General features: G+C 46.5%; 2 protein-coding genes and 1 long non-coding RNA gene across 8 annotated transcripts in view; 1 reads left to right on the top strand and 2 right to left on the bottom strand.

Annotated features, from left to right (window-relative positions):
• PDE6C (phosphodiesterase 6C) overlaps positions 1 to 8,053 on the bottom strand; it is a 45,383-nt gene extending 37,330 nt beyond the window's left edge. For 2 of the 6 annotated variants that reach the window (XM_042908621.1, XM_042908620.1), the window contains exons 1-3: positions 7,285 to 8,053; positions 1,094 to 1,246; positions 901 to 990 (exon numbers count right to left, since the gene is read on the bottom strand). In XM_042908621.1, the coding sequence (XP_042764555.1) occupies positions 901 to 990; positions 1,094 to 1,246; positions 7,285 to 7,719 (678 nt within the window). In that variant the 5' untranslated portion in view covers positions 7,720 to 8,053. The remainder of the gene's footprint in view (positions 1 to 900; positions 991 to 1,093; positions 1,247 to 7,284) is intronic. The other 4 variants (XM_042908617.1, XM_042908618.1, XM_042908616.1 and 1 more) reach the window with 3 other exon arrangements.
• Positions 8,054 to 15,829: 7,776 nt separating this feature from the next.
• On the bottom strand, positions 15,830 to 17,387 carry LOC122202032. Its single transcript, XR_006194433.1, has 3 exons — positions 17,098 to 17,387; positions 16,642 to 16,808; positions 15,830 to 16,498 (listed from the first exon to the last, which is right to left on the bottom strand). It is a non-coding gene; the product is annotated as an uncharacterized LOC122202032 (long non-coding RNA).
• Positions 17,388 to 17,399: 12 nt separating this feature from the next.
• Positions 17,400 to 26,629, top strand: RBP4 (retinol binding protein 4). Its single transcript, XM_042908164.1, has 6 exons — positions 17,400 to 17,493; positions 17,662 to 17,790; positions 17,892 to 18,028; positions 18,172 to 18,278; positions 24,121 to 24,333; positions 26,344 to 26,629. The coding sequence occupies exons 2-6, from the start codon at positions 17,680 to 17,682 to the stop codon at positions 26,379 to 26,381; spliced, it is 606 nt and encodes a 201-aa protein (XP_042764098.1). The 5' UTR covers positions 17,400 to 17,493; positions 17,662 to 17,679; the 3' UTR covers positions 26,382 to 26,629.
• Positions 26,630 to 27,990: the final 1,361 nt, after the last annotated feature.

Raw genomic sequence — 27,990 nt, 5'->3', positions numbered from 1 at the left:
AAAATACAGTGAAGACATGGAACATTAGCCAAAAGAAAGGAGAAGGTGTCTCAGACAAAAAGAACACATATCAGTAAACAATGCAATTTCATTTTTGAACGTGTACCTGTCTGACAAACTACTCAGATGCAAGGGTGTGGGTTTATGAAAGTGGTAACTCATGATTGGTCCCCGTGCCCGAATGTTTTGGCTTCAAAGGGCAAGTGACCTAAAATTGCAGAGGCAGAGGCAGTTTTGGGGGAGAGGGTCCAGTATTGGGGGCCCTCTGGCTCGTGCTGGCAGTTAAGGGGAGAAAGCCATAGGCCTTGCTCCATGCATCTTGAGCTACCCAGAGGTAACCTAACCTGGACAGTTGGAGGGGAAGGGATGTGGAAGCCCTCCATCCCCACCACTCTCCCCCACATTGTACTGATGAAGAAACTGAGGTTCAGAGAGCAGCCTGGACTCAGGTACCCTGGTTACCAATGTTGTTCTTTATGCTTCTGGCTCAAGGAGGCAACAGACTTCAGAAGAGTGATCTGCTCCTCAAATTAAGGGCTTCAATATGTAGCAGGCACCGCTAAGAGCTTTATGTTACAAACTCATATAATGATCATTTGATAGTTACAACAAGCATGTAGGGTAGGTTACTCTAATTATAGCCAACCCACAGAAGAAACCATGGCTACCCGGGATAAAGACTGAAGAAAGGCAAGCCAGTGGTACCTACAGACGGAGAGGCAGGGAAGGGGGGCGGGAGGCAGGAGCAGACCACGAGAAGACAACTGGGACTAAAGTTTGGGAATCTGCTCCATGTGGCTTAAACCCCCATGAGTGATAGGAGGGGTCTGAGCTTGTTGCCTCTGGGTCCCTTTGTCAGAACAGGTCGGCATGGAGTGATTAATGTCACCTTCCTGTTACCTGGCTTCTCCGGGATTCAACACTGTACAGGTACTGGGTGTGATGAAGTTTTAGGATGACAGAAACAAAGCTGAGGTATTTGGAAAAGACCTATGGAAGGCAGAGAAAACCAAATCAGGTATGATATCTTTCTCTCGTTAAACAACAAATCAATTTCCCAAGCCTCTGACTCGATGCCCAGGGTTAGCGTTACCTCCTCGTCCTCTTTGGAAAATTCAGATGCATTTACTTTGTTAACTGCCATAACCACAGCAAGAACCTCCTTGCCTGTCATGATTGGTGTTGCCAGCAGGTTCTTTGTGACATAGCCGGTTTGTTTGTCCATGAAGTCAGAAAAATGGCTGTTCTGAAAGACACATTCACATGTTTGCCACAGCAGCACAGAACCACGCAGTGTAGATCCGGGAATGGCAGCAGACCACTCTCTCTAGTCCAAACCGTACAGACAACCGGGGCCCCGGCACAGTGGTCCCACACACACCCCCATCCCATGATTGCACAGAATGAACTCACCGGTCTCAGGACGAGCATCTCCCACCTGAGCTATGGCCTCTCTAGGCGAGACTGAGGTTGGGCCAGGAGAAAAGAGGTGATGTCACGGCAAAGTGGAAAGTGAAGTGCTATGAGGAAGCAAGGTTACAACGGACAGAAAGTGTGCTGGGAACGAGCGCACAGCTGGGATTACAGGTATAGGCCACCGAGCTCTTCTTTCTAATTATGACAATAAAATGTGCACTTGGACTCAGGCAACCAGTACATCATAACAAAGAAAAAGATTAATCCTCTCCACCTGATTCTAATCTCACCAACTTGAGAGAACCAGTGTTAACTGCTTAGTATGTTTCCTTGCGTACCTTTCCCTAATGTTTGGACAAAAGATTTTCTTTTTCCCTTTTCATAAAGCTTTCTTTTCGAATTTACACATGACATTCATCACATAACAATATTTTGTGGACTTCCCTCCGGACCAGTGCATATGGATGTGAATTTACCCTCTAGATTCTTGTACAATAGCGCAGTGTGGGAGCCCCGTGGTCCACTCGACCATTCTCTACTGACTTAGACTGTTTATAGTTTTCCCCACTACAAACAACGTTGTGCTAATCATGCTTGCTTTCGTTTTTATGTGATGGATTCCCCAAAGTGGAAATCCCTTTTGCTGGATCCACAGGTGTATGTGGTTTTTATTTACACAGATTACTTTCATAACAAGTTGGAAATCTTACTTCCACTGGTCATGTGTGAGAGGACCACTCTCTTGCCAGCACGAGATGCTTACTAGTTTTTAATGTTCTACCAACCTAATATCTTTCATGCATTTTTTTTTTTTAATTTCTCTCTTTGGGAGAGACGAAGAGGATCTTCCCAGATACAAGCCTCATGCAGTAGATGCGAGAGATGATTCTAATACCCTCATCATGGAAAGGGCACAGTGATGAGTATGAAGAGGCCCATAAATGGAAGAGCATCAGAGGATCAAGGATAGTCATTCTTATCAGCTGTAAGTTAGAGGATCACGCACTCTAGATGGGTGTAGACTCAGCCTTTCGTGGCTCATACTATCTCTCCTTTGAACCTTCAATTGAACCTTCAACTGAACCTTCAATTGAACCGAACTTTCAGGCTGACTCCAAGACTCACAGGCCAAAATTAATGTGGTTTTCCTTTCATAGGTTGTATTATTTTCATTTCCCTGTGTTGATGGTGCTTCTAAGAACAGCACAAACCCCTAGAGGCTGGACTCTGTTCAGTTTCCCAAATTAAAAAGGTGGGAGTCCTCTGGTGTGAGACTTCTGGGCCGGAATCTACCAGGGAACAGGGCCACTTGGTCAACAGAAGTCACAGCTCAGCTCAGAGCAGTAGACCTGGGCTGTGCCTCACAACCACCTGCAGATAAATGCGGATCTTCAGACCCACCGGGTCCTAACCTCCTAAAACAGAATCAATCTCCCCCAGGAATCTGTACTTTCAGTGGGTGATTCATTCCTGTGGAGGATCCCTTAGAAGCAGTGAGATGCTAAAGGAGTCAAATGCAGCCCCTTATCCCAGATCTCTTTTCTACCTTTCCTACCGTGGACCCACACAAACCAGCCATTTACTTAGGCTCTGGAGTCAGAGTACCCTGGCTGAAACCAGGCCTCAGTTTACCAGCTGTGTGATCCTGGGAAGGCTACTTAGCCTTTGTGAAAACAGGAACACTGATACTGTGAACTGTCCAAAGTTCCTGACACATAGAACAACGCAGGATGGGTAGAGCACTTAGAAAAGTCTCTGACACATAATCGTTGGTCAAAAATTACTGGGAAGAGACACCTGGGACTTCATTGGGCCTCCCTGGATGAGAAGTAGTTCTCTCTTGTGATTACCGTTCTGCCTCATTTACACACCGATCTCGGCCACTAAATGAATAATCAAAATACCAGATACACGCACCAGGGGATGATGGAGTCAGGCAGTGTTTCTTTGCAAACACACTTCACTCTGCAGGTTCAAACCTTGATGCTATTTTATCCTAGATTCTAAACACAAGGAAATATTCTTAAGTTTCATCGGCTGTTTTGAGAAAATGACTTACAAGTATCAAAATGTAATTCTTGCTTATTATTGTATCTGAAAGCCCTAGATAAAACCAGCCGTCAGATTACACGGTAGGCGAGGTGAGGCTTTCCGGTTCACCAGCTCAAACAGGCCCCAGTGAGGTATGCTTGAGTAATTCCTGTATTTCTTGGATTCACAAACTCCCCTTGATGGCCCTTCAAAGAAGCCACTGAAGGCAACTGGAGAAATTATGTAGAGCAGCAGACTTACTGTGTCCCTCATCCAATCTTCCCGTTGTTAGATTCTGATGAAACACCATTATCCCTTGAGACCAGGAGCCAGAAAGAGAGACGAGAAGGAATACAGAGGAGAGAAGTACGGCAGCTAGAGGCAACCTGTTAATTATTGAAAACTTAGGACTTCTCCGTGGCTTTCTTTTAAACCACATTCAGAATGAAAGCCACCCATAGAATTGATCAGCAGTTTGCCCAACAGAGAAAGAAATCATTAACCTGAGGAGGATATCTCTCAGTTCCCTATTATTAAAAGTTTTCCTGTCTTTAACCTGTTTTAAAAACAGACAATAATCATTGACCCTTTTTTAGCCACCTAAACACAGACCCCAAAAGCCCCTTGGCATAAATATAGTATTATCGTAGTTGTAGTTTATTGAGTACCTATAGGAACCAGGCACTTTACGTACGTTGAATCTGTATATTTATTTGCCTCTATGTCTCAGGTGCAGAAAAGCAATCTATCACACAATTACCTGGTCTCAGGCCTGCACCTGCACTGGGGTCGGGCTCTTACCCTACACCACGTGGCTTCCCTGCTATCACTTTCATGGATTCCCCAAGGTCAGAGAATCTGGCTTTACCTCTTTTTCTAGGTGTGACACGTCCTTCCCTCACGTGTGCCAACACTGTCAACCAGAGAGAAGCCATGTGTGGTCAGTGGTATGGTAAAAGAGGGAGACCTCAGAAGACCCAAGTTATGGTCCCAGACCCGTCACATGCTGCCTAATTGCCATTGAGAAGATTCTTACATGTACGGGATGGAAATAAAAACATGGTCCCTCCTTCCTTGCAGGGTCTTTGCCAGAATCAAATAGATTACAAATGTGAAAATGCCTAGAAATTGTCAGATACAAAGAAACAGTAAAGAATTAGTAGAAATTTCATTAAAACATTGGTTTCCATCTTTCCCTTTGCAGATTTTACCACAGTTGATTAAAGTCTGGCAAAATTGCAGGGATGTGTGGTAGGGGGAGGGTAGAAAGATCATTGGACACAGACTGGGGACACCTCATCTAGTCCAGCCCTTCTCACTCACTGACCATACCATGGACTGTAGGAAAGATGCAGCCTCAGCTTCCTCTTCCCAAGGAAGAAGTCAGCTCCAGACTGCTGGAGCCCCTTCCATCTGGTATCCCATGCTTGCCTTGGAATCCACTTTTCCCTCCTGCATCTGCTCACCCAACACACCAGTGGTTTTCAATACTGACTGCATTTTAGAATTGCCTGGGGAGCTTTTAAAAATACTATCGCCTGCATCCCAACCCCTGAGAGTCTGGTGTATTGGTCTATTAAGTCTTGCATGGTTATTTTTTTTAAAGCTCCCAATTCGATTTCAATGTGCATTCAGAGTTGAAAAGCACTATTCTACCAACCATGAGAAAAAATGCTTAGAAGCAGTAGAAATGGAAAGCAAACGAGCTGAGCAGGATGTCTGTCTTCAACACATACTTCTCTGTTCTACCCATAACAACCAGGAGTCCTTAGGTAAAAAAAAAAAAAAAAAAAAGGAAAAACACGACTCCTGCCCACCTCCACCTCCATTACTGTCCTGTTCATGCAGCGTTGCTCACCATGGACAACAACAGACCAAGGCTGCCTGATCTGTTAAGTAGCTCTCTGCTATTATTCTCTTCTCAGCATGTGGAACTAGGCTCATTAATAAAGCATTACAACAGAAATCATTTTACCTGTCTCTTTAAGCAAGTTTTTTTCCAGAAAAAAAAAAAAACAAAAACAAACTTGCATGTCACTTTAAGTTTGAAGTCCTAGTAATTTTGGAGATGGTGGAGACTGGCAAGAAGCATATTCCCGTGAGAAAGCCTCAGGGTGAGTGGGCATAGCCTCCTAATTGGTGTCAAGAGAATTTTGCTGAAAGGGTGCAAATTGCTTTAGTCACTGAAGCGGGGGCAGTCAGCCCCAGAAGCTTAGACCAGCTTGAACTCACGGAAGGGAGGGATCAGAAAGGACTGAGGGACTCTGTGCTATCTGATGGCAACCCTTGCACCTAAGGGCTGTGGTGTGGTTGTTTGCAGAGTGCTGCTAATGTTTGACGACTTGTGTGTTTTCTGGATCCATGCGGCTGTGCCCCTGTAATCAGCTTCAGGAGGCATGAAGGGGATTATCCTCCTGTGACCAGCTGCCCCCATTCACGACCCAACAAACCTTGGCACAGAAAGCAGAGAGATTTTAGGGACCACTTCCCCATCAATTCCCTTCCATCATAAGCTACTGCTTCCCTTTGGTTACCAGCAAATCATACTAATGGGGCGTGCATATAGAAAAAAAGTCAGCAGGAGAAAGTACAGGCTGGTACCTGTGGTTATTGATGAGCAGAACAATTATGAGTGATTTATATTTCCTCCCTTTTGTTTATTTGTATTTTATAATCTTTTTAAAATGAATAAGCACTGGTGGCAAGAAGAGTGATTTTTTTTGTTTGTGTGTTTGTTTATTTTTTTCTTAATGTTTATTTATTTTTGGGACAGAGACAGAGCGTGAGCAAGGGAGGGGCGGAGAGAGAGGGAGACACAGAATCTGAAACAGGCTCCGGGCTCTGAACCATCAGCACAGAGCCCGACGTGGGGCTCGAACTCACGGACCGCGAGATCATGACCTGAGCTGAAGTCGGTCGCTTAACGGACTCAGCCACCCAGGCGCCCCTGTGTGTTTGTTTTTAAAAGCATGTAACAATGCCTTGTGTTTGTGCGGGACGCTGTGGGTCTTCAGGGGCAAACTACATGACTGGAGTGGATTGTTGTTTTTTTTTTTTTTTTTGAAGTTTAAGTAATCTCTACACCCAACATGGAGCCCAAACTCACCACCCGGAGATCAAGAGTCACACACTCCCCGGACTGAGCCAGCCAGGCGCCCCTGGAGTTGATTCTGAGTAGAGCTGAGTTATAGGGGGTTGGGATGGTCAACTGCACTTATCACCCAAATTTACACTTTTCACAATCCAAATGTGAACATCTGAACTTTCAAATGGTATTATTTTTTCTTTCTGCACATCTGGTCTGTAGGTGAAAGTGTTCACTTGTGAGCCAGTCCATCTCAGAGCACAGAGTGACCTGAAAAGGTTGTGAGTGAGAGGTGTGTATGCGTGCGTGTGTGTGTGGGGCGGGGCGGGGGGGGGGGGGTGCAGTTCACAAGTCTCAGCATCGAGGAGCTTCCTAATCTCCCAATAGCACCGCTGTGCCTCGCTGTTCAGAAGGAAAGTTCCCAGAGCAGGGAGGAGATGCAAGGAGCACCCGTGGAATGCACCAGGCCCAGGTGAGTTTGCCCGACAAAATGCAAAACATTACAAGGGACACACACTAAAAACTTACTCATTGTTTATCTGAAACTCAACCTGAACTGGGCATCTTGTATTTTTATTTGCTAAATCTGGCAACCCTTGGCCTGGCAGATCCTCTCCCCACCGTTCCTACTCAGGTTATAGCCAAACCCACGCTACAAGGGTGGCCCTCGGCGCCCGGCTCTCTCTCCATTGCTTCCTCCCCTCAGCCCGGCCAAGACGTCCGGTGGGCCCCACCGTCATAAAGCCACCTACCTTGTGCACGTCTGGGACATTAACGGCTTTCTTCGTGTGAGCAACCCAACCCACTATCCCAATTTCCAACGGGAACACGACTTCTCTGTCGGGGCCCACCAGGTTGTCCTCAAACCTGGAGGTGGGGGTGACGTCGAACAGCCGGGAGGCCACCTCAGGCGTGCCGTTGCGAGCCCGGCAGGCGAACAGGCTGCAGCGGTCGGCCTGCAGCAGCTGCGCCAGCTTCTGCAGGGCCCCGTGCACCGCGGGCTCGGCGCCGCGGGCCTCCTCCTGCACCGCCCTCAGCAGCTCGGCGCACAGGGCCCACTCATCCGCCGGCGACAGCGCCCCGCTCGGGCCGGGGGCTTCCGGCAGCCTCTTGGCGAAGTACTCCTTGGCAAACTGAGGGTTGTCCTCCAGGTATTTCTCCACGGCCTCTTGGCTGATCTCGCCCATGGTGTGGTTCGCTTTGCTTCGCTGCTCTTCCAGGAAGGAACACCCTCAGAGCACCGCCTGGGACCCAGTGCCAGCGAGGAGATACATCCTGGTAATGGCACCTCACAAGATCCCCCAAAGATGGAACAGAACGGTTGCTCGCTTGGAAGAGCTTTCAAAAACTGCCGGTAACTCTTGGGCTGTGACAGAAGGTCTGGCTTAGAGTAGGATTCGGAAGCACAGGATTAAAGAGTTCTTCGGGACACGAAATCCCTAAGCATTATTAGCTCATAAGTCCTCGGAGAATCCTCAGAACATCTTAGATCAGCCAGGCAAGTGGCAAGTCGAAGTGATTCTTCCAGAAAAATAACGGAACACGAGCCGCCATCCGCAGCAAGAAGAATCATCGATAATATATCCATTAATGATATTACATTAGCATCGATTGACAATTTGACTCATTTTTTCCATGACAGCTATATGAAGTGAGACTATTAGACCTTGGAAGTGTCTCCTTATTTGTACAGCAACTTTAATGAGCACGTAGGGGAGATAGAAGCATTTAGCATCCATGCAACATAAAATGGAATATTAATCTTTCCTTCTCTTAAAAGTCCTATGATCAAACAAGTTGCCTGGCCTACTTTGTCTAAAACCTTCACCTCTCAATTCCCCTCATTTAAAAGCTTGACCTCGGTAGTGTTGTAAGGAAACAAACCTTAATCTTATTCTAGAAAGGTGAACACGGCAAAACATTTGCCTGGGATCCAAGCCTAATCAAGCCACAACTTAAGCAATAATCCTTGTCAACAGACATGATTGTAAAAAGCAGCCCATGCAGCTGCTAACTGGGTTTTCCTGCCATGCATATTAGTGTGGATTTTGTTTTGAATAGTAATAGCCAGACTTGTGCATTTTTGCTCTGAGACACAGTCTGTTAAATCTAGTGGATAAAACCTGTCTTGTCCGTTGCTTGGATCTCCAGCATCTCGGGGGAGGGGGTGGGGTGTGGGGGGTGGGGTTGTGCGTGGACAAACACGTAGTACTACTTAGTTTGGCTTAATGTTCAGTTTATTAAACTTTTACATCCATTAAGCACACTTTCCCAAATATTTAAACACTGTTATACAACTAATAAGTCAAACAACATATTTCATGAACTGATTTCCTTGAATTTTCTTTTTTTCTTTTTAGAGAGAGAGAAAGAGAGAGAACTCATCACGAGGAGGGGAGGGGGCAGAGGGAGAGAGAGAATCTTAAGAAGCCTCCACACCCAGGTTGGAGCCTGACTCGGGACTTAATCTCACAACCCTGGGATCATGACCTGAGCTGAAACCAAGAGTTGGATTCTCGACTGAGCCACCCAGCCGCCCCCAATTTCCTTGAATACTTAAATGCTGATTTCAAAGGTAGCCAAGGTCTTTTAAGCATTTAAAAAAAACTATAAACTTTGTAACAGATTCTCTTGAGTGAGCCCCCATGTTACAGTGGCTCTAGAAGTTACCGTTAGACCCACATTTAAGTCTACTTCAAAGATAGCAACGCTGTGCATTTCATTTACTGTGCTAAACTTAAAGCTTACCTTGATAGAGTGATAACAGTCTTACCGAAAAAAAGACATCCACTGAGGTCACAGGTTCTATGTCAGTTAATGAGAGGGTCCTGGTTGGAACATGGTTTTCCCAGAAGAACCCAACTCAGACTGGCACTTGAGCTATTGGCTTCTCATGGAGTTCACTTGCTACCTCGAGGGGCCCTGCAGAGCACACACCTTCTGTCCTCCTCTGCCTAGTCTCAGGAGAGTCCTCCTCAGAGTGCTGTTTACTTCAACATCCTATTAGCATCTCATTATAATCAGAGTAATGCAGGGGTTTACCTCTGAAGAGAAAGGAGCTGAGTCAGCCCACCCCTCTCATGGGACCCTCACCTTCTCACAGTTTGGACACTTCCTACTGAAAGAGCAGACCTAGGCCGGCCGACTAGTAACTATGTCCTGGACATGGCCTCAGAAAGAAGTTCCCGCTCAAACCTCAGGCCACGCCTCCTCCCCTTGAGTAACATGTTTTCTAAGAAAGCAGGCTATCAATTGATGCATTCTTCCGAAGTCTAAGGTGGGAGGAAGGGGAGTGTGAGAGGCATGGAAAGTGTGAGTAGAAGAGGGAGGGCTTCTCTCAGGTAGGGGCCAGAGGCAGGAGCCCTCAGCCCTGTCCAGGCTTAGAATGACCTGGGAGCATTTTTACCCCTCTCCAAACCAATTAAATCAGAGTCTCTGGGGATGGTGTTTGGTGCTAGGTATTTATATAGCACAGCAAGGCTGACAGCCAATGGTTAATAGGTGACCAGTGAGAAACGTTCTGTATACACTGAGGCCAAACATGTTAGAGACCCTCAGACACAGTGGTTCTTAAACTTCAGGTGCATCAGAATCTCCTGGAAGACTTGTTCAAACACAGATTGCTGAGCCCCACCCCCAGAGTTTCTGATTCAGTGGGTCTGTGACCACCAGACCCAACATTTGCATTTTTAACTAGTTCCAGGTGACGCTGATAATTGCTGATCTGGGACCACACCTTGGCAGCCATTGTTCTATCCTCCCCCAGCCAATCGGCTGAGGCCAAGACCCTTCCCCAGCCAATCGGCTGAGGCCATGATCCCTATAAAACCTTTGTGCTCTTGGCACCCGCTCGGTATCTCACCGCTGTGTCGGTGCAGGTAGGGGATTGAGCTCGAGCTAGCTCGAATAAAGGCTCTTTGCTTTTGCATCAGACTCGTCTCCCTGGTGGTCTTTGGGAATCACAGATTCTGGGCATAACACTACCTAGTTCTTTTGTGTGCCTATGGCACAGCTCCAACTTCTACCAAAAGTATGTTGTGTACTCACAGTTCCCTAGTTCCATCCTTCCCTCATAAGCAGAGAAGAAAGAACACATATCTATATTCCATATGCAGATACATACTTAATAGGAAAAACAAAATACCCACAGATGTTAACATTCCTCTACTTATAAAAATAAAAATTAATTTAAAAATGAAACACATTCTATTATTGCCACCATTCTTTATTTTTGCTTTTATAATTACTCCTGATTTGTGATTTGCTCATTCTTTCAACATGTCTATTGATTGTCCATCACAAGCCACCATATTAGCCTCCGTGGTAGAGACTTCATGTTCCCCCTCTTCTTATTCTCTCCTCCTCCTCATTATATGAGGTTATTCTTTCCTGCCCTCCTCCCCTATAGGGCCACGTGATCAACTTTGCCTATGGGTTGTGGGCAGAAATGTCTCTTTCAGGTAAGAACGATTAATTGCCAGCTTAAGACCCTCTACTCTCCATTTTCCTGCTGCCACATCAGTTCCAGATGGAGGGGCCTCCTGATTCCAAGTGAGGATGTCCTGGAACAGAGCCTCCTGCTGACCTGAGATGGGACGTGTAGCATGAGTGAGAAATAAACCTTTCTTGTTTTTAGCTCTGAGAGATGAGGGTTATTTGTTACTGCAGCACATCCAAATCAATCCTGACTGCTACACTTCTCAGGGGGGATGCAGGCAACAAGTAAGTCTTGATCCCAATTTCACACACACTTGTGGTATAATACGGGAGTTAAAAGTAATACATAAAGAGTTGTAAGACATGGAACAGAGCATGATAAATGCCAGAAATGAGGTACATACGTATGGCTATGAGAGTTCAGAAAAGGGATTAATGGGTGGAGATGGGGAGGAAATCGAGTGTGTTCCAGATGGTAGTCACAACAGGAGCAATAGCATGGGGTGTAGAGTAACAGGGAAGAGTGAGAGCTGAATATGAAAAGGTAGGTTGGGCTCAGATTACAGGAGTCTCAGAGACGAGGCTGAGGATTTTGAACCCTGGTAAGTTTGGGGGGCAGGAAAAAACATTATGAGGGTACTTTTCCACAAATCTAATCTAGTAGTGCTTAGAAAGATGAGGTGCAGGAAAGAAATACTGTACATAGGGATACAGATTAAGCAGCTTTATTGCATTTTGTTCATTATCAAATACTCTAAAAATGTGTATAGGCTTTGACCCTGCAATTCTGCTTTTATGAATTTATCTTGCAAAAATAATTAAGATTGTATGTGATTAATGTTGTTACAAGGGTGTTCATGAAAAGTACAAATATAAAAGTAAAAGATCAAAAATAGATATTCAACAATAGGAGTTTGAGTAAGTAAATGGCATTGTATCCACAGAATAGAAACTACATTTATTAATAACCCTACTGTAAAGGCCTGTTTATGAAGGCCTGATATGAAGAAGTATCTACGATATGTAGTAAACTGCAAGATAGTTTTGCCATACAATTCCACTTATATACACATACATGGAGGTGTGTATACCAGCATGGTAACAGTGATTATTTCAAAGTGATGGGATTTATCACATTAAACTTCTTTTTTTTGCCTATATGATTTTTCTCAAGTGTCTATAATGAACATATATAATTTGTGTAATAAATTCATGCATTCATAAAGTTAAAAAAATTTTTTTTAATGTTTACTTGGTTTTGAGAGAAAGCAAGAGTGTGAGCAGGGAGGGACAGAGAGAGACACACACAGAATCCAAAACAGGCTCCAGGCTCTGAGCGGTCAGCATAGATCCCAATATGGGACCGAAACTCACAAACCACGAGATCATGACCTAGGCCAAAGTCTGAGGCTTAGCCAACTGAGCCACCCAGGCACCCCAATAGACAAAATTTTTAAGGTTATTTTCATAGGCTATGGGTGAGGTTGCTTGGGAATGAAAACTGTGAGACCCAATTCTAGGCATCAATTGACAGGAGCAGGCAATTGTTTAAGTTAGAAAAAGCAAGTGAGGGGCACCTGAAGGGCTGTCAGTTAAATGTCCGACTCTTGATTTCAGCTCAGGTCATGATCTCACAGTTCGTGAGATCGAGCCCCGTGTTGGGCTCTGTGCTGACAATGCAGAGCCTGCTTGGGTTTCTCTCTCTCCCACTCTCTCTGCCCTTCCCTTCCCCGCAACTCAAAATAAATAAACTTGAGAAAAAAGCAAGCAAGGAAAGAGGGGTCACTGGGGACTACTTTGAGTACTGCATGGCATTTTATACAAAGATTTTTTTTAAGGGAAATTCTGAAAGCCTGCCTATCTCTCTCCTCCTGTCTTTGACCAAGTCCTATTGTCTCCACTGCCCTTCTTGCTCAGGGTGGTTCCTGCAGAGTCCCTGGCCAGTGCTGACAAGAACTTTGTGTTACTTATTGGCTGCTCAGTACAAGGCACTGAAAAAAACAAATGTAAGAAAATAACATTATTTTTTTAAATCACCAAACATACTACTTAGAATGAATTAAAAATTTTTTTAAATGCTTATTTTATTTTTGAGGCGGGGGGAGGGGCAGAGAGAGAGCAAATCCCAAGCAGGCTCTACACTGTCAGCACAAAGCCTGTGGGGCTCGAACTCACAAGTGGTGAGATCATGACATGAGCCGAAATCAAGAGTCAGACACTTAACTGACTGAGCCACCCAGGCACCCCTGAGTTTTTAATACTACACAATACTTGTTGACTTTGTTGAACTTCATTGTTTAATTTTTATGTCAACATTTCTAAGATATTACAGACATTAATTATCATTTATTTAGATAAAACATCTCTGAAACAACAACTAGGTCAATGTGAAAGCAACATTCCACTTACTCAGAATAATTTTAGAAATATAAGCCGCAAGGTATTGATAATAAAAAGTGATCATAAGAATAGCTAACATTATAATATATAATCGGTGCCAGGTACTCTAAGACCCTTACATATATTAACTCATTTAATTCTTACAAGAACTTAAGGAGGTAGGTACTGTGATTGTCTGTATTTTACAGGCGAGAAATTGAAGCACAGAGAAATTAAGTTAACTAGCTCAAGGTCACACAGCTAGTAAGGATAGTGACCTACCCCCAAACTGCCAGTTTAAATAGGATTAAATGAAAAAGTGTACCCACTGGTACACAAGACATCATACTAGCTGCTGTAGGGGAATATACAAAGACACTTCCTGTAAGGAATTATACACACACACATACACACACACACACATATATATGAAAATGTTATTAAACACCAATTTAAAAAAAGTTAAATAAAAATTCCAGGAACTCTTTTAAAAGCCTACAGATGTACAAAAGAATGGTTTCACTTCCTTAAACTTTCTGCTTAACAAGTTTGCGTTTCTCAGTAGTATACTATACTAATAAACAGATGTAATACTTCTATTGTTGCTAACATTTTCTACTGCAGTTGACTTATTTCTACAGGAAGCAGTGCTTATATAATAGCCAAATCATATGCACATGAGATTGAAGCACCCACACAAAACTAGCAACAATACCCTGGATTAACCAAGTACGTTTCAGATCATTATACTGAATACACTCTTCAGTTCCACCTCAGCCAGGTTCTCTGTTCCCACTATTGGTCATCACCAAAAGGCACCCCCCCAAAGGCAGGGATTTCAGTTACATCCTGGCAGCCAAGTGCAAAGGGCTCCTTTCACCTTACACATCTGCTCACAGGAATCTCTGTACACACCGAATTGATGGGTGGGACCAGGTGTCTCAGGAATAATTCACTTGGTGGGATCCATGTTATTTTCACCTAAATTGAGGACACTGCCTGATGACTTTGTAACCACTGAAAAGAAACCTGTTGAAAAAATCAGTTTGACCCTTTGCACCTGAAAAAGTTGGCCGAATAAGTAATCTTTTCATTTTCCCACCAATTATTTTGGCATCTTTTAAATGTAGTCAGAAGATAAATGCTACCCAATTTCCTTGTTTTTCATTTTCCTTGGCCTTTCTGTCAGGACGTGGATGTAAATGTCAGTTTGCATGAAATGGAGTTGGTTTGAAATGCTTAATTGTTACGAGGGTAAGGACATAAAGTTCTTTGCCTTAGCTTTTCTTTCAATTATGGTAAAACATCTTTCCATATTTCCTAGGAGCTAGTGACTTGCTTGTTGCTGTATTCATTAAGGTTACACTATTCTGTTACAGGTAAACCCCCCCAAATCTCAGCAGCTTAACCCAACAGAAGTTTATTTTTCATTCACAAAAAGTTAGTCACTGGTGGGGTCCCAGATTGTGGCGTCTCTGCCGGCTGGCAGATGAGGGAAGAGAGACGGCACGGATGATTGGACAGGCAGCTTTTACAAGCCCTGTCTGGGACTGACACACAGCACTTTTGTCCACATTCCATCCACCAGACTTAGGCATGTGGCTTTATGGAGCTACAGGAAGTGGGGAGGTGCCTTCTGGCAAAAAAGTCTCTTCTCCACAACTCTCCACCATGGAAGAGGAATGCACATTTTTTGCTGGAAGACTAGCTCCCACCTCTGCGATAAGCGCTGAATCCTGAGAAATTATATTGTAGAAAGAATGACCTCTGGCCAAGTCTTTTTAAATAAATATTTTATGAAGCTTACCTAAAGTGATTCATTTCAATAAAACAAATGAAGTCAATGTCTGTTAGGTGAGTGCCTACTAAGTGCAAGTCTCTTAATAAATCTCATGGAAAAGTTGGGGGAGGGGCATATACCAAGATGAAAGACTCATGGTCTGCCTTTTCCATGAAGTATGGCAGCAAATGAACTTTTGTGTATATCATCTATGATCCATAATTTAAAACATAACTTTACTTCCGGGGGGAGGGAGAAAAATGTTTGTAATGAGAATATTTGTTTTGTTTTCTGATTAAACATTTTCACTGTAGGAAACTTTGGAAAGTACAAAAAGGTACAAATCAAAAAACAAAAACAAAAACAACCTTCAAATGTCCTTAATCCTATCACACAGAGGTAATCACCATGAATATCTTTTCCTGTTTTTATTATATAGATACACGCATATTTGAAAAAAATTACTTTATGAGGACAAATTTGAAAGCACCGATGTTAAAAACATCAGTTGACCTGTATTCACCTATTTGCAGTCAGGAAGAAATTTGAGAGAGAATGCCAAAATAAACTGTTTTTCTTTGCTGGTATCTGGGACACCAAGGTTCACGACAGATCAATAAAAGAGAGAGAGGAGAAGGAACAGTTACAGCACCTCTTACACATCTAACACATGAAAAAACATGTTGCAGAAACAATCGCCATACAGTGCGCTGAAATTCCCTGCATTTATTCAGCACGTAGCGTGTGCAAGGACCACCAGCACATGTTCTAGGGGAAACAGATGAAAGGGATGCAGTTCCCAGGAGAACTTTTCTGGTAGTAATAACCATCCAAGGGCAGTTACACTCGGCCAAGAGCTCTCCCTCCATCACTGGACCTGTTGGAGAAGAAGCTGGAAGGGCTTGACTCTGGAATGTTGAGGAGGGGGTCCAAGCACTGATTGGACAGGAGAAAGATGCTCGAAAGTCATTTCCCACCCAGGGTGCACATATACTGCCATGTGTACCTCCCCCCACACGGGACCTGCAGGGGCAGCTCTTATTTGAGCTATTTGGGATGATTCGTCCTGTGATAAAACTGGCCTAACCAGAACATCTCCTAAGTAGCCGGTTGGCCAGAACAGGGCTTTCCTCCCTCTGGGGCAGTAAGGAGTTAAATGCATCATCATTGGCACTCCAAAGACACCCTAAAGAGTCAAGTTGGGGGAGGAGGCAGGGATGGAGGGCAAGGTGGCAAGTGGAAGCAGAGAACCAGGCAGGTGGATGTCCAGAGAGTTATAGGAAGGCGCTTGCTTCTTCGACACACCACTAACTCTCATTCAATCAAATGCTGCATCCTCTGACTTCTTTGACCCATGCGAGGAACACTAACTTTGAAAGATACGACAAAAACATGGTCAGTAAATGGTACCAACAGGTAGGCAAAATAGCATAACGAGTCACAGCATTTTACCTCAATTGACCATAAAATTTTGTTCGCCTCCCAGCTCCTGTCCACTCTTCAGCGAACTCACCTTAGGTATTTTGAAGACAAAACAAAATTCCACTATGGCTTTGAAATAAAATTGCATCATAAACAATTGGTAGACGTGTTTCAAAGCGGTTTGAGCGAAGTGCCACAGAGTAAGTAGGCGACCACCGAGGTTGCTCAAGTATTTCCTGCTCTGACCAGGGTTCGTTTCTGGAGAATATTTAACAGGGAGGATTTTAATGCTTCTAAAGATGTTGAAACTAAAGAACAAATATTGACCCAGAAAGTACCACAACTCTCCCGAAAGAGAGTAAAATACGTCCTTTATAAAATGAAAAACTCCTTGGCCGAAATATCCCCAACCCCCTGCACAACTGGCCGTCGGAGGTTAGAGAGGCCAATCTGGCACGGGCCCGGGGCGCGGGCGCTGAGGCACCGGCCAGCATCCCGGGGTCCCCCCTCTCCCTGGGAGAGGCCACGGTCTTCCCGCCAGGCCGACCTGCGCCTGCAGCCAGAGCCACCGGGCCCCGAGGCCACCCCAGGCCGCAGCTGGCGGTCGCTGGCACGAGTGCCGGGTGACCAGGCCAGGGCTTGTATCCGCGGCTCGGCCGAGGCCACCCCGCGCGGCAGCTCCACCGCCCGCGGCGGCCCCGGAGGTGAGGCTCCCGCCCAAAGGGACCCTCCCTGCCCCGGGCGGCGGTGAGTCAGGTCGCGTTATGCAAGTGCTGGCCGGCCGGCCCGGCGCCTCCCCTCGGTCTTTCACCCCCGGCCGTTACGAAAGCGCGACCCCCCTCCCGCCGGGGCTATAAAGCGCCCGGGCGGCCCCTGCGGCGCGCTCGTCTCCCTGGCTCCACGCGCACCACGCCGCCACCAGGCTTGCGCGCAGCTCCGGGCGGTGAGCGGCGGCGGGGCGGGGGCCGGGGCCGGGGCCGGGGGCCGCGAGCCGGCCGGGGGTCGCGGGCTGGCGGGCGGACAGGGCCGGGGGTCGCGGGCGGGGCGGGCGGGGCGGGCGGGCAGGGCCCGGGGGTCGCGGGCGGGCGCTCACGGCGCGCGGTACCCGCAGGACTGACTTCTGGGCACGATGGCGTGGGTGTGGGCGCTGGTGCTTCTGGCCGCGCTGGGCAGCGCCCGGGCGGAACGCGACTGCCGGGTGAGCAGCTTCCGAGTGAAGGAGAACTTCGACAAGGCTCGGGTAGGTATCTGCCGGGCGGTCCCCGGTGCCCCGCGTTCTCCCTTCCCGGAGGCCGGCCCTGCACGCCGAGCCTCCAAACCCCGCGCTCGCCTCTTTCGCAGTTCTCCGGGACCTGGTACGCCATGGCCAAGAAGGACCCCGAGGGCCTCTTTCTGCAGGACAACATCGTCGCCGAGTTCTCTGTGGATGAGAATGGCCAGATGAGCGCCACGGCCAAGGGCCGAGTCCGTCTTTTGAAGTCAGAGCCTCCCTCAGCCCCCCATCTCCAGCTGAGCACCCAACCCTGACTGGGGAGGGCGGGGTGGGGGGGGCAGCCTCCGGGTGGGATGGTGGGAGGAAGCCCTTTGTCGGCCTGGCTCAGGATCTCTTTGGCTTTTGCAGTAATTGGGACGTGTGCGCAGACATGGTGGGCACCTTCACAGACACTGAGGACTCTGCTAAGTTCAAGATGAAGTATTGGGGCGTAGCGTCCTTTCTCCAGAAAGGAAGTGAGTAGTCAGTTCAGTAGGACCATCTCAGGGGATGGGGGGTCATACCTGGCCAGATTGCCGAGTTTCTTCTTCAGCGGCACTCTTGGAAAGAATGGTCTGTAAGTGGCAGGAACCCTGAGCAGGGCCTGAGGTTGGGGAGGTGAGATTGGGACTGACCAGGCCCCCTCCCTGCCCACTTTCCCTACCTCCAGCTCAGAAAACCTGGCCCAAGCTCAAAAGGACTTTGGGCTTGTTAGGTGACCTCCTTCTGCCATTTTCCTATCCAGCCACTGTGCCAAGGTGTGTAGCCTTCTCTATGCTCAGACTTCCCACCTCCCCAAGACCCATCCCACCTCACCATTCACCCTGGTTTTGTATTTCCTCCATTTCATTGGGCTGAATCCCTGAGACAGCTTGATTACTTGGGGCCCCAGCAGAGGCTGGGAGACCTTTATCCAAGGATGTGAGGAGCACTGTGCATAGGGTTGGCTGACTCCGGGGTGCCCTGCCTGCAGATGCTGAGATTCTGAGCCAGGCACAGTGTTCTGGGTGGCACTGATCTCTCTGCTTTCTCCCAAGCACCAAAACTCAGATGGGGGACAGACAGGGTATTGAAGACTCAGAAAAACATCCTAAAATCTAGGTTGATCATAAGAACACAACATTTACCTGCCTTTTTGACTTTCTTTCCATTTCTCTTAAGTTTCAAATCTGGAATCCATTTGGTACCCAGGAAATAATGCAGGCCAAGGGGGACATATCATGGGATCTTAGGGAATTACCCCTACAAAGGGGGTTCAATATACAGATGAATAAACTGAGACCAAGAGAAAGTATTGATTTGCCCACGGTCATACAAGTTTGTGGGAGCCAGTGTCAAAAGCCAGGGATTCCAACTCCCAGGTAAGTAGTAAAAAAGTATTTTAAATAATGCAGCAAAACTTTCTAGAGTGATTCATTTAGTGTGAAAGATAGGCGTTTCTGGTAATGAATTACAAAAATCAATACTGGGGGTACAAGATTACTAATTTTTAGTAAACGTAAACACATAATGCTCTGTTGCATTTTGAGATCCACTCTGGAAAGAGCTAGTATTCTGCTGGTAGTGCATTTGGGAAGAGTGGGAGAGAACCCGATGAGGAGGTGGGGTTTGCTTCTTGTGTCCTACCCCCTCCTTTGCTACCAAACCAGATTAGTCTTGCTTTTACCTCTGGTAGGTTGAGATTCTACCTAGGATTTCATCTGGAGGCAAAAAAACAAAAACAAAAAAAACTTAAAATCTTTAAAGCAATGGCTATAGATATTCCGTGAGATGACTACAATATGGAAGGCTCAGAATTCAGTTCCTTGTGAGATTCCCTTTCAGGAAAGAAGCAGTGCTGGATAGTGGTCAAGCATGCAGGGTTTAAATTTTTTTTTTTTTTAACGTGTTAGTTATTTTTGAGACAGAGAGACAGAGCATGAACAGGGGAGGGGCAGAGAGAGAGGGAGACACAGAAGAGCGAGGGAAGCAGGCTCCAGGCTCTGAGCCATCAGCCCAGAGCCCGACGTGGGGCTCGAACTCATGGACCGTGAGATCATGACCTGAGCTGAAGTCGGACGCTTAACCGACTGAGCCACCCAGGCACCCCGATCCTGCTGGGTTTAAAAGTTAGACTGCCTGAGTTCAAATCCTAACTCGACCCACTACCTGTGGGAACTCAGGTGTGTTCCTTATCCTGTCAGTGCCTCAGTTTCCTCCTCTACAAAAGGAGGTGATCATAGCCCTTGCCTCATGGAGTTGTCTTCTGTGGATGCAGTGAGTTGACCTGCAGAAAGTTAGAAAAATGCCTGAGATGTGTGTTCTCCGCAAGTGTAGATTATTAGTGCTTCGTTTTCTCCCCAGGCATGAGTTACATTTCATCTTCTGGGCACGGGATGGGAGGTCCCACAGAGACCATCAGTTCAAGCCTCTCATTTTACAAGTGAAGAAACTGAGGTATCTTTTAGAGAAGTGACTAGCCCAGGGCCACGTGGCTACTTAGTGGCACTTAGTGATACCTCTTTGCCCAGGGCATGAGCTGCCCCCGTGTTTTCTAAGTGTCCCACAGACCGTATGATTTGTTGTTTCTACCTTCCTGTATCTTACATGCTTTGGGGCCTGGGGAGGTGGGGGGCTTTTACAAACTCTACCATCTCTCCTTGTGCCAATTTCTTTCTTCCTTGATCTTGGTCTGGCATTAAACCCCGACTTGGTCAAGAGGGTCTGAAGCCTCAGAGAATGACCTGCGTTCTTAGTCTCTCCCCCTCTTCACATGCTGCATTTCACCAAACAGATGTGTTTAAAACGAGGTACACTTATGCAGAGAAAATAGCTCAGGAACAAAGGCTCGCTAAATTTGTTGTCATGTTATTTTAAAAATAAATGCAGTAAATCTCTCAAGTTGAATATTAAGTGTCAGTGTCAGCAGACTCCAACATGGCTTGCTGCCCCAGCCTTGGGTGTGCTCTATCCTGGCCTCCTTCTGCCCCAGCTCTGCCAGCAGCAAACAGGACGTCTCAGGGGTTAAGGAATGCCATCATCAACCGATCTCGGTGGAATGTAGGCTTTACCATTGACTGGCCTCTCTGAACTTTGATTTCCTTAACAGAAATGTGGATAATGAATAGTTCCTATTTCATAAGATTGTTGGAAGGACAAATTAAGGTAATGCATGAAAAATGCTTAACCTGATGCATAATGAGTGCTCAGAAAATATCAGCTTTGGTCATTATTGTTTCGGACCATTCCTGAAAGACCTGGACAAAGACTCTCCTTTGTCTGTCTTCCAGATAAAGTCTATCACTCTGCAGGTAAAGGAGCCTGTGCAGGCTACATAACAATGTTATGTACATCAGTTCTTGAAACCTGGGTCCCCAGACCACCTACGTCTGGATCAGCAGGGTGCTTGTTAAAAGTGCAGACTTGTGAGCTCAAACCCAGACTTTCTGAATCAGAAACTCTTGGGGTCGGGCCCCAGAGTTGGCAGTTTTGGTATGGTCCTTAGGTATGCTCCTTCTGCACAGTGAAGCTTGAGAAACTGCTCTAGATAATTCAATCCAAAGATTATCTTTGCTTACTCAGGTTTCAAGGTCTCAGACTCCATTCACTTTGTCAGGGCCTGCTGGACTTTGGTGGGGGTTGGGGGGGGGACAATTAGAAATAGCATCACACCCACCATCCGGCTCTACTGGACTATTAGACCGAGAACTGGAGGGAGGTTTTCACCTGTTTGTTCACTTTTGATGATGGGAGGACACAGGTGTAGGATGCTGAAGGGACCTGATCCTGGCCCACTGCACTGAGCAACAGATCTGCAAGGGAACCAGGTCACCGAGACAGCTCCATCTACTAAGTGTTTTCTTTGTTTTTTGGACTGGCATTTAGTTAAAACCTCTAAACCCGTCCATGTGGGTACAGTATAGAGGCAGCTGCGGGGGCTCCTGGCCATATGGCCGCTGCCTTGATCACTCTCCCTCCCCAGCTCTGTTGCATGCAGACAGCTACTATCCAGAAATGTCTGGGGGATTCTGGCTCTACAGGGTGACCCACCCCCAGCTGCTGGGAGGGAGGAGGCTGGAGGACCAAGTTTATTCTTTCAAGTGGCGCTCAGGCAGTTCATCTCTTGCCTTAGGAGGGAGAATCTGGCAAGGATTGTTAGGATTTAAATTCTTCTTCTTTGAACTATTTAGCCAAAAAGAACCTGGAGATAAACCAAACCAACTTAGGCCTTTTTTTAAAAAAAAAAAAGTCAAGAACAGTAGTCAATTTTCTTAAAACCAAGCATTGAAAACTATTTAGTTCTTAAGTCAGAATTCACATTCTGGCAACAATCTTGGAAAAACAAAATTAAGCTGCAGATTTGCTGAGCTGACAGCTGCCTCGATCTCGAATTGGGGTAGCATTTCAAAGGAGAGCACATTCGTGTCTGAGGGGTTGGCTGCTGGGGCACCTCTGACAGACACACTGAGCCCCATCACCAGGGAAGAAATGACTTCATTTGCAGAGGAAGAAGACTTTGCCCAGAGGCTGGGGAGCCAGTGAGGGAAGGCCCTGGTCAGGGTGAGGCCCAGCAGGCGGCCCCATGCCTTTTGTTCCTGGCCCAGCTCCTGTGTCTGGGCACCCTCAGCTGTGGCCTCGGACCCTGTCCCGTGGGAAAGCCTGGAGGTACAGCGGGGGCTCACTCTTCCTCCTGGAGAGCCTGGAGTGAGCTGAACCGTGGGCTCAGCTGTCCTGCGGGTCTGGATTCACACTGAAGCCCTCCTCAGCTGGCGCTCTCAGGGTTCTCCGAGCTGAGAAGCACACCCTAAGGTGGCTTAGGTGGGTAGTAGAGGTCCCCCTATGCTTTCTGAGGCCGGGGGACCCGGGTTCCTCTGCATTCCTCTCGTATGGAACCAACATAGAACAGGGACCATCACCTGCTTCACAGCTTGGACAGGAAGGAGATGGAGACACAGAGGCTTTTCGTTTCTTGTTTCTTGTCCCCTCTTTCCCCAAGTTACGTACTGCCTGGAATTAATGTGGTGTAGATGTTAGGCCTGTGGGCTCCACCTCTGTCCTGCTCTTTGTGATCTTGGGTAAGTTATTTAGTTTCTCTGTACCTCAGTTTCCTCATCTGTAAAATAGGAATAACAGTGTGGACTTTTGGGTAGACGGGAGGAATAATTGTTTACACAGTGACCGATGCATAATTAATTGCTCAGAAAGTCCTAGCCATGGTTACATGTTAATGAGAATGTTAAATTAGTAGAGATGTGGCACTTTTTAAAAAAGTTTTATTTTTAAAATTTTGTTCCTTTTTTAAAGTTTATTTATGTATCTTGAGAGAGAGAGAGCATGCCCGTGCACACAGGAGAGGCAGAGAGAGGGAAAGAGAGAATCCCAATCAGGCTCTGAGCTGTCAGCATGGAGCCCAGCACAGGGCTTGATCCCATGAACTGTGAGATCATGATCTGAACTGAAATCAAGAGTTGGATGCTTAACCAACTGAGACACCCAGGCACCCTGGAGATGTGGCACTTTTTACCAAATATAAGGTATTCAGGTAAACTTGAGCATTCATTGTTGTTTCCCCAGTCCAAATCTCTCAAACATACATTCTTATTAATGTTATTTCTCATCCTGCCTTTGTTGACATTTATACCACTTTGTGTACACTTCTTCATGGCTTATTACCTCCCAGCCTTAGGGCTAAACAAAATCTAAATTCTTCAAGGGCTCAGCTCTGCCTCTGTCAGGGGAGATCTGAAAAATACAAGCTTCTAAGAATGAATATGTGATGTCAGAGGGTGGGCACCTTGTGTCCTCAACACAAAAACTACTCTCTTTTGCCAGCATGAAGAAGCATGTCAGGTTTCTAAGCCAGAATTAGGGTGAAGCAGAAAAGCCGTGAAGGGGATCATCAGAATGGCATCCTCCAGTGGATCGGGGGGCAGCAGGGCAGTGAGAAGACATCAGCCACAAAGGCACAGACATTGTTAGAAAATGGATGGAGAAGACAACAGTAGAAAGGTCTATTTTGTGGTTTTCGATGGGCCCACATTCTCTGTGGTTCTTTGGATAGATACAATCACATTTATTGTCAGGGTGGGAGATAATCGTTGAAGTGAACGCGGCCCCCCACGCCCTCAACTCCAGGGTTCTTTTCTGCAAAGGAGAACAAAGGCTTTCTCATTTTCCCAGCTTTGTAAAAGCCATCAGAATTCTCTGTAGTCTCCTGTTTCCTAATGAAATAAAACCAGTTTCAGGAAGTCACCAGTTTCTTGAGCCTGCTTGTCAGTTTCCCTGGCACCTGCGTTGGCTGAGGGAGCGACACTGGCAGTGTGGCTTTCTGGCTTGCAGATGATGACCACTGGATCATCGACACTGACTATGACACCTACGCGGTGCAGTACTCCTGCCGTCTCCTGAACCTTGACGGCACCTGCGCTGACAGCTACTCCTTCGTGTTTGCCCGCGACCCCAACGGCCTTCCCCCGGACGTGCAGAAAATCGTGCGGCAGAGACAGGATGAGCTGTGCCTGGCCAGGCAGTACAGGCTGATCGTTCACAACGGTGAGTGGGTGAGGGTCAGGGCACCGCACACTCTCCTGAGGGGTCACTGGGCAGTGAGTTTGGGCCACAGGCCAGTGAAATACGGTGCTTCTGCCAGAGAGAGAAAACAGGGAGTCTCAGGAGCCCTGTTGGGCCCAGTTTGGTCCTTCTTGACCAGATCTTTCACTGGCCTTATCATGGGGCTGTTTCAGGAGGGATGGGCAAAAGCCCTTTTCCAAAACCCTGGCACTTTTAATTAAATCAAACTGCAGAGGACAGGCTCTTCCTTTATATCTGCTACCCCAGGCCCAGTCTGTGTGGCTACACTGCCCAAAAAACCATTTGGACAAAATTAACATTGTTTAGGGAGTCAGTAGCCCCAGTGAAGACCTGGGCAGCAAATAATGGCCATTGCTGCCAAAGTTAAAGAGAGGGGTGCCTGGATTGCTCCGTTGGCTAAGCATCCGACTTCAGCTTAGGTTGTGATCTCAAGGCTCTTGAGTTTGAGCCCTGCGTCGGGGTCCGTGCTGACAGCTCAGAGCCTGGAGCCTGCTTCGGATTCTGTGTCTCCCTCTTTCTCTGCACCTTCCCCACTCACACTCTGCCTCTCTCTCTCTCTCTCTCTCTCTCAAAAATAAATAAAAACAATTTTTTTATAAGTTAAAGAGAGACCTCACCATAGCAAGTTTGAAACAGAACCATTTCAACAAATGCTCTTTTTCTCATATGGAACTAGAGTGCCATGAAATTAACTAGCTGGTTTTCCTCACTTATGTTTTTTGAGATTCCCCAGAACAATCGTTGAATCTTTTTATAGATGTTACTCTTATCTGATCTTTTTTTTTTTAGCATATGTGCTGCCTAAGCGAGCACTACCCCTGTCTGATCTTGCTTTAAAAACCAGTAACATTTTGGAGGAAAGTGTGCAGTCTATTTTGAAATGACACTCACTCCCACGGGAAACTGAGTTTCAAAATCCAAATAGGGTAATGTTAGCATGTAGAAAAAGAGAACAGAACTGAACTCCTCCATCAGTCATCTAACTAGCTGGCCCATGCCACACCAAACAGATATGAACCTAAACCAAACACATTAAAAAATAAGATTTTGATGCTCTACCCTGGGGGCAGCCTAAATGGAGGGTCCGCAAAGGATCTCACCACAGCCAGGCTGCACGCCAAGCCCTTTCCCTGAATTATGTCACTTAATCCTCAGAGACACTTCATGAAGTAGATACTCTCATGATCCACATTCTACAGATGAGAAAACTCAGGCTATGAAAGATTACACAGGTTGCCCCAAACCTCCCACAGGCAATTGAGTTGGATGCAAACCATGGTTGTTTTGTGACCCCGACCCTCCTTGTAGAACCGCCTGCTGACACATGACCGAGGACATGGTGGACATTCTATAGAACCACCCACAGAGTGACTGAGGCCAGGCTGATTTGGCCTCCACTTCCTGAGATAGGAGGATATGCTCCCAATCCTTTGAAATGCAGTGAGGCGGGGCACCTGGGTGGCTCAGTCAGTTAAGCCTTCAACTTTGGTTCAGGTCATGATCTCATGGTTGTTGAGTTTGAGCCCCATGTTGAGCCCTGTGCTGACAGCTGGGAGGCTGGAGCTTCTTCAGATTCTGTGTCTCCCTCTCTCTCTCTGCCCCTCCCTAACTTGCACTCTGTCTGTCTCTCTCTCTCTCTCTCTCAAAAAAAAAAAAAAAAAAAAAAAAAACAAACCACTAAAATTTTTTTTAAAGAAAAGATTCAGTGAGGCAATTTAAGGCACGTAAAAGGAAAACTTTAAAACAGCAGCTCCTATGCTGTCCCCTCTCTCTTGCCCCCGGAGAAATTCAAAGGATTTCAGAAAGCCTTAAGGATGCCGATGAATTACAGATGAATTACTGCCACATCTAGCTGTAACCCTACAAGAAACATTTGAATAAAGCTGAGCCCTAAGGCCATCCTGATATACCCCATGTACCTTTAACATTGGGTCCAACTTTCTGTCATTGACTTTGTTTTCTGTATTTCAGGTTACTGTGATGGCAGATCAGAACAAAACATTTTGTAGCAATGTGGAGTTTCATTGGAAAAGTTCCCATTAACTCACTCAGCCTTCAACTCTGTCTTACCTTAGGAGTTTAGTTTCCCTGCTCTGCTCCCCTCCCCTCAGCCAACATGGAACCTTAGTACACATAAAAATATATGAGGTGATAAGTGAATCTGCACTCGAATGAATGTCTGCCTTCCTGGAGTGTCCTAAAGAATCGTTTGAGGCTTAGGATTCCAGACTTTGATTTATTAAAATATAGTCACCGGTTTGCTGTGATCTGGGTTTTTATTTGTGTTGTGTCTGTGTCAAAGTGAGAAGTCCTGCAGATGGTTGGGTACGGTGTGCTTTAATATACCAGGAGGGGCTCTTGTCTCCCAGCCTCTTCATGACTTTTGGCCTGTTCTAGTGCCCAATCTCCATTATTAATGACTGTGGCTTCTCTTGACTTCCTGAAAAAACAGGTTTCCCCATTAAGTGAGAAAGGCCTTAACTACTAGCCTGGCCAAGGTACTGAGGCCAAAAGAGGTGAGTGTTGGTAGGCCAGGCCAGCGAGCCCAAGGCCTCAATGTACCCAAGGTTCATGAGGTAGGTAGGATGGGGGGCTCACCACCAACCCTTCATTATTTCTAGCACTTAATTTACTTCTTTTTATTTTTTTTTTAAATGTTTGTTTATTATTGAGAGAGAGAAAGAGCACGAGCAGGGAAGGGGCAGAGAGAGGAGGAGACACAGAATCCAAAGCAGGCTCCAGGCTCAGAGCTGTCAGCACAGAGCCTGATGCAGGGCTCACACCCACAAACTGCGAGATCGTGACCTGAAGCGAAGTCAGATGCTTAACCGACTGAGTCACCCAGGTGCTGCTCAATTCAGTTCTTATTTCAGGCATGGCCAAAATATTGAGGGACAGGTTGCTGTGGGCTTCCCTGGGGGAGTTAGGAGAGGGGGCCCTGGAAAAGAGATCTGTGGGAAGATCATGGCGCCCCCTACTGGAGTGCCGGAAAGGGGCTAGCTGGGATAGAAGTAGTGGGGCTGGAATGGAACACCAGTGTCCCACACGGTTAGTAGCACTTGTGAACACAATGCCTAACCTCATTCAGAGCCATTTGCCTTCATTTCCCAGGAGCTCCCAGGAACTTCAGTTTCTTATTTGGAAAAGGCATCAAGGCTTTGGTACCAGAGTCTTGGTTTTAAGTCAAAATCCAGCTTAGATATGTATTAGCTGTGTGATGTGGAGCTGGTTATGTGATTTTTCTGAGCCTCACTCTTCTCTTGTGAAATATGGGGAAATAGTATCTGCTTGATAGGGTGCAGTGAGGGTTCAGTTAGACCACTCAGGAGTTGTGCAAGCCCCGGAGATGATGCCAGACTGATGTTCATGAACTGGGTCTGGAGGTGGGGAAGGGCACATACGTGTAGAGATCTCTGCTTGGGGGCTGGCATATCACAGAGCCAAAAGGGGCTTCCGGGTCCACCACTTCACTGTGTGTTCTCCCATCAAAGAGGCAGATGACAGGTAACCCCGTAGGGGTAGTCCCTGCCTGTCGTTCACACGGAACAACAGGTGTCAGAACTGGGCTCTTCATCTTCAGTCTGATGATTCCAGACACCCATAACGTAGCCACACATC

The sequence above is a fragment of the Panthera leo genome, chromosome D2 (assembly GCF_018350215.1).
Source record: "Panthera leo isolate Ple1 chromosome D2, P.leo_Ple1_pat1.1, whole genome shotgun sequence".
In the NCBI taxonomy this organism is placed as follows: Eukaryota; Metazoa; Chordata; class Mammalia; order Carnivora; family Felidae; genus Panthera; species Panthera leo.
The sequence above is the reverse complement of the archived record's forward strand: the minus strand, read 5'-3'. Positions and strand labels throughout refer to the sequence as shown.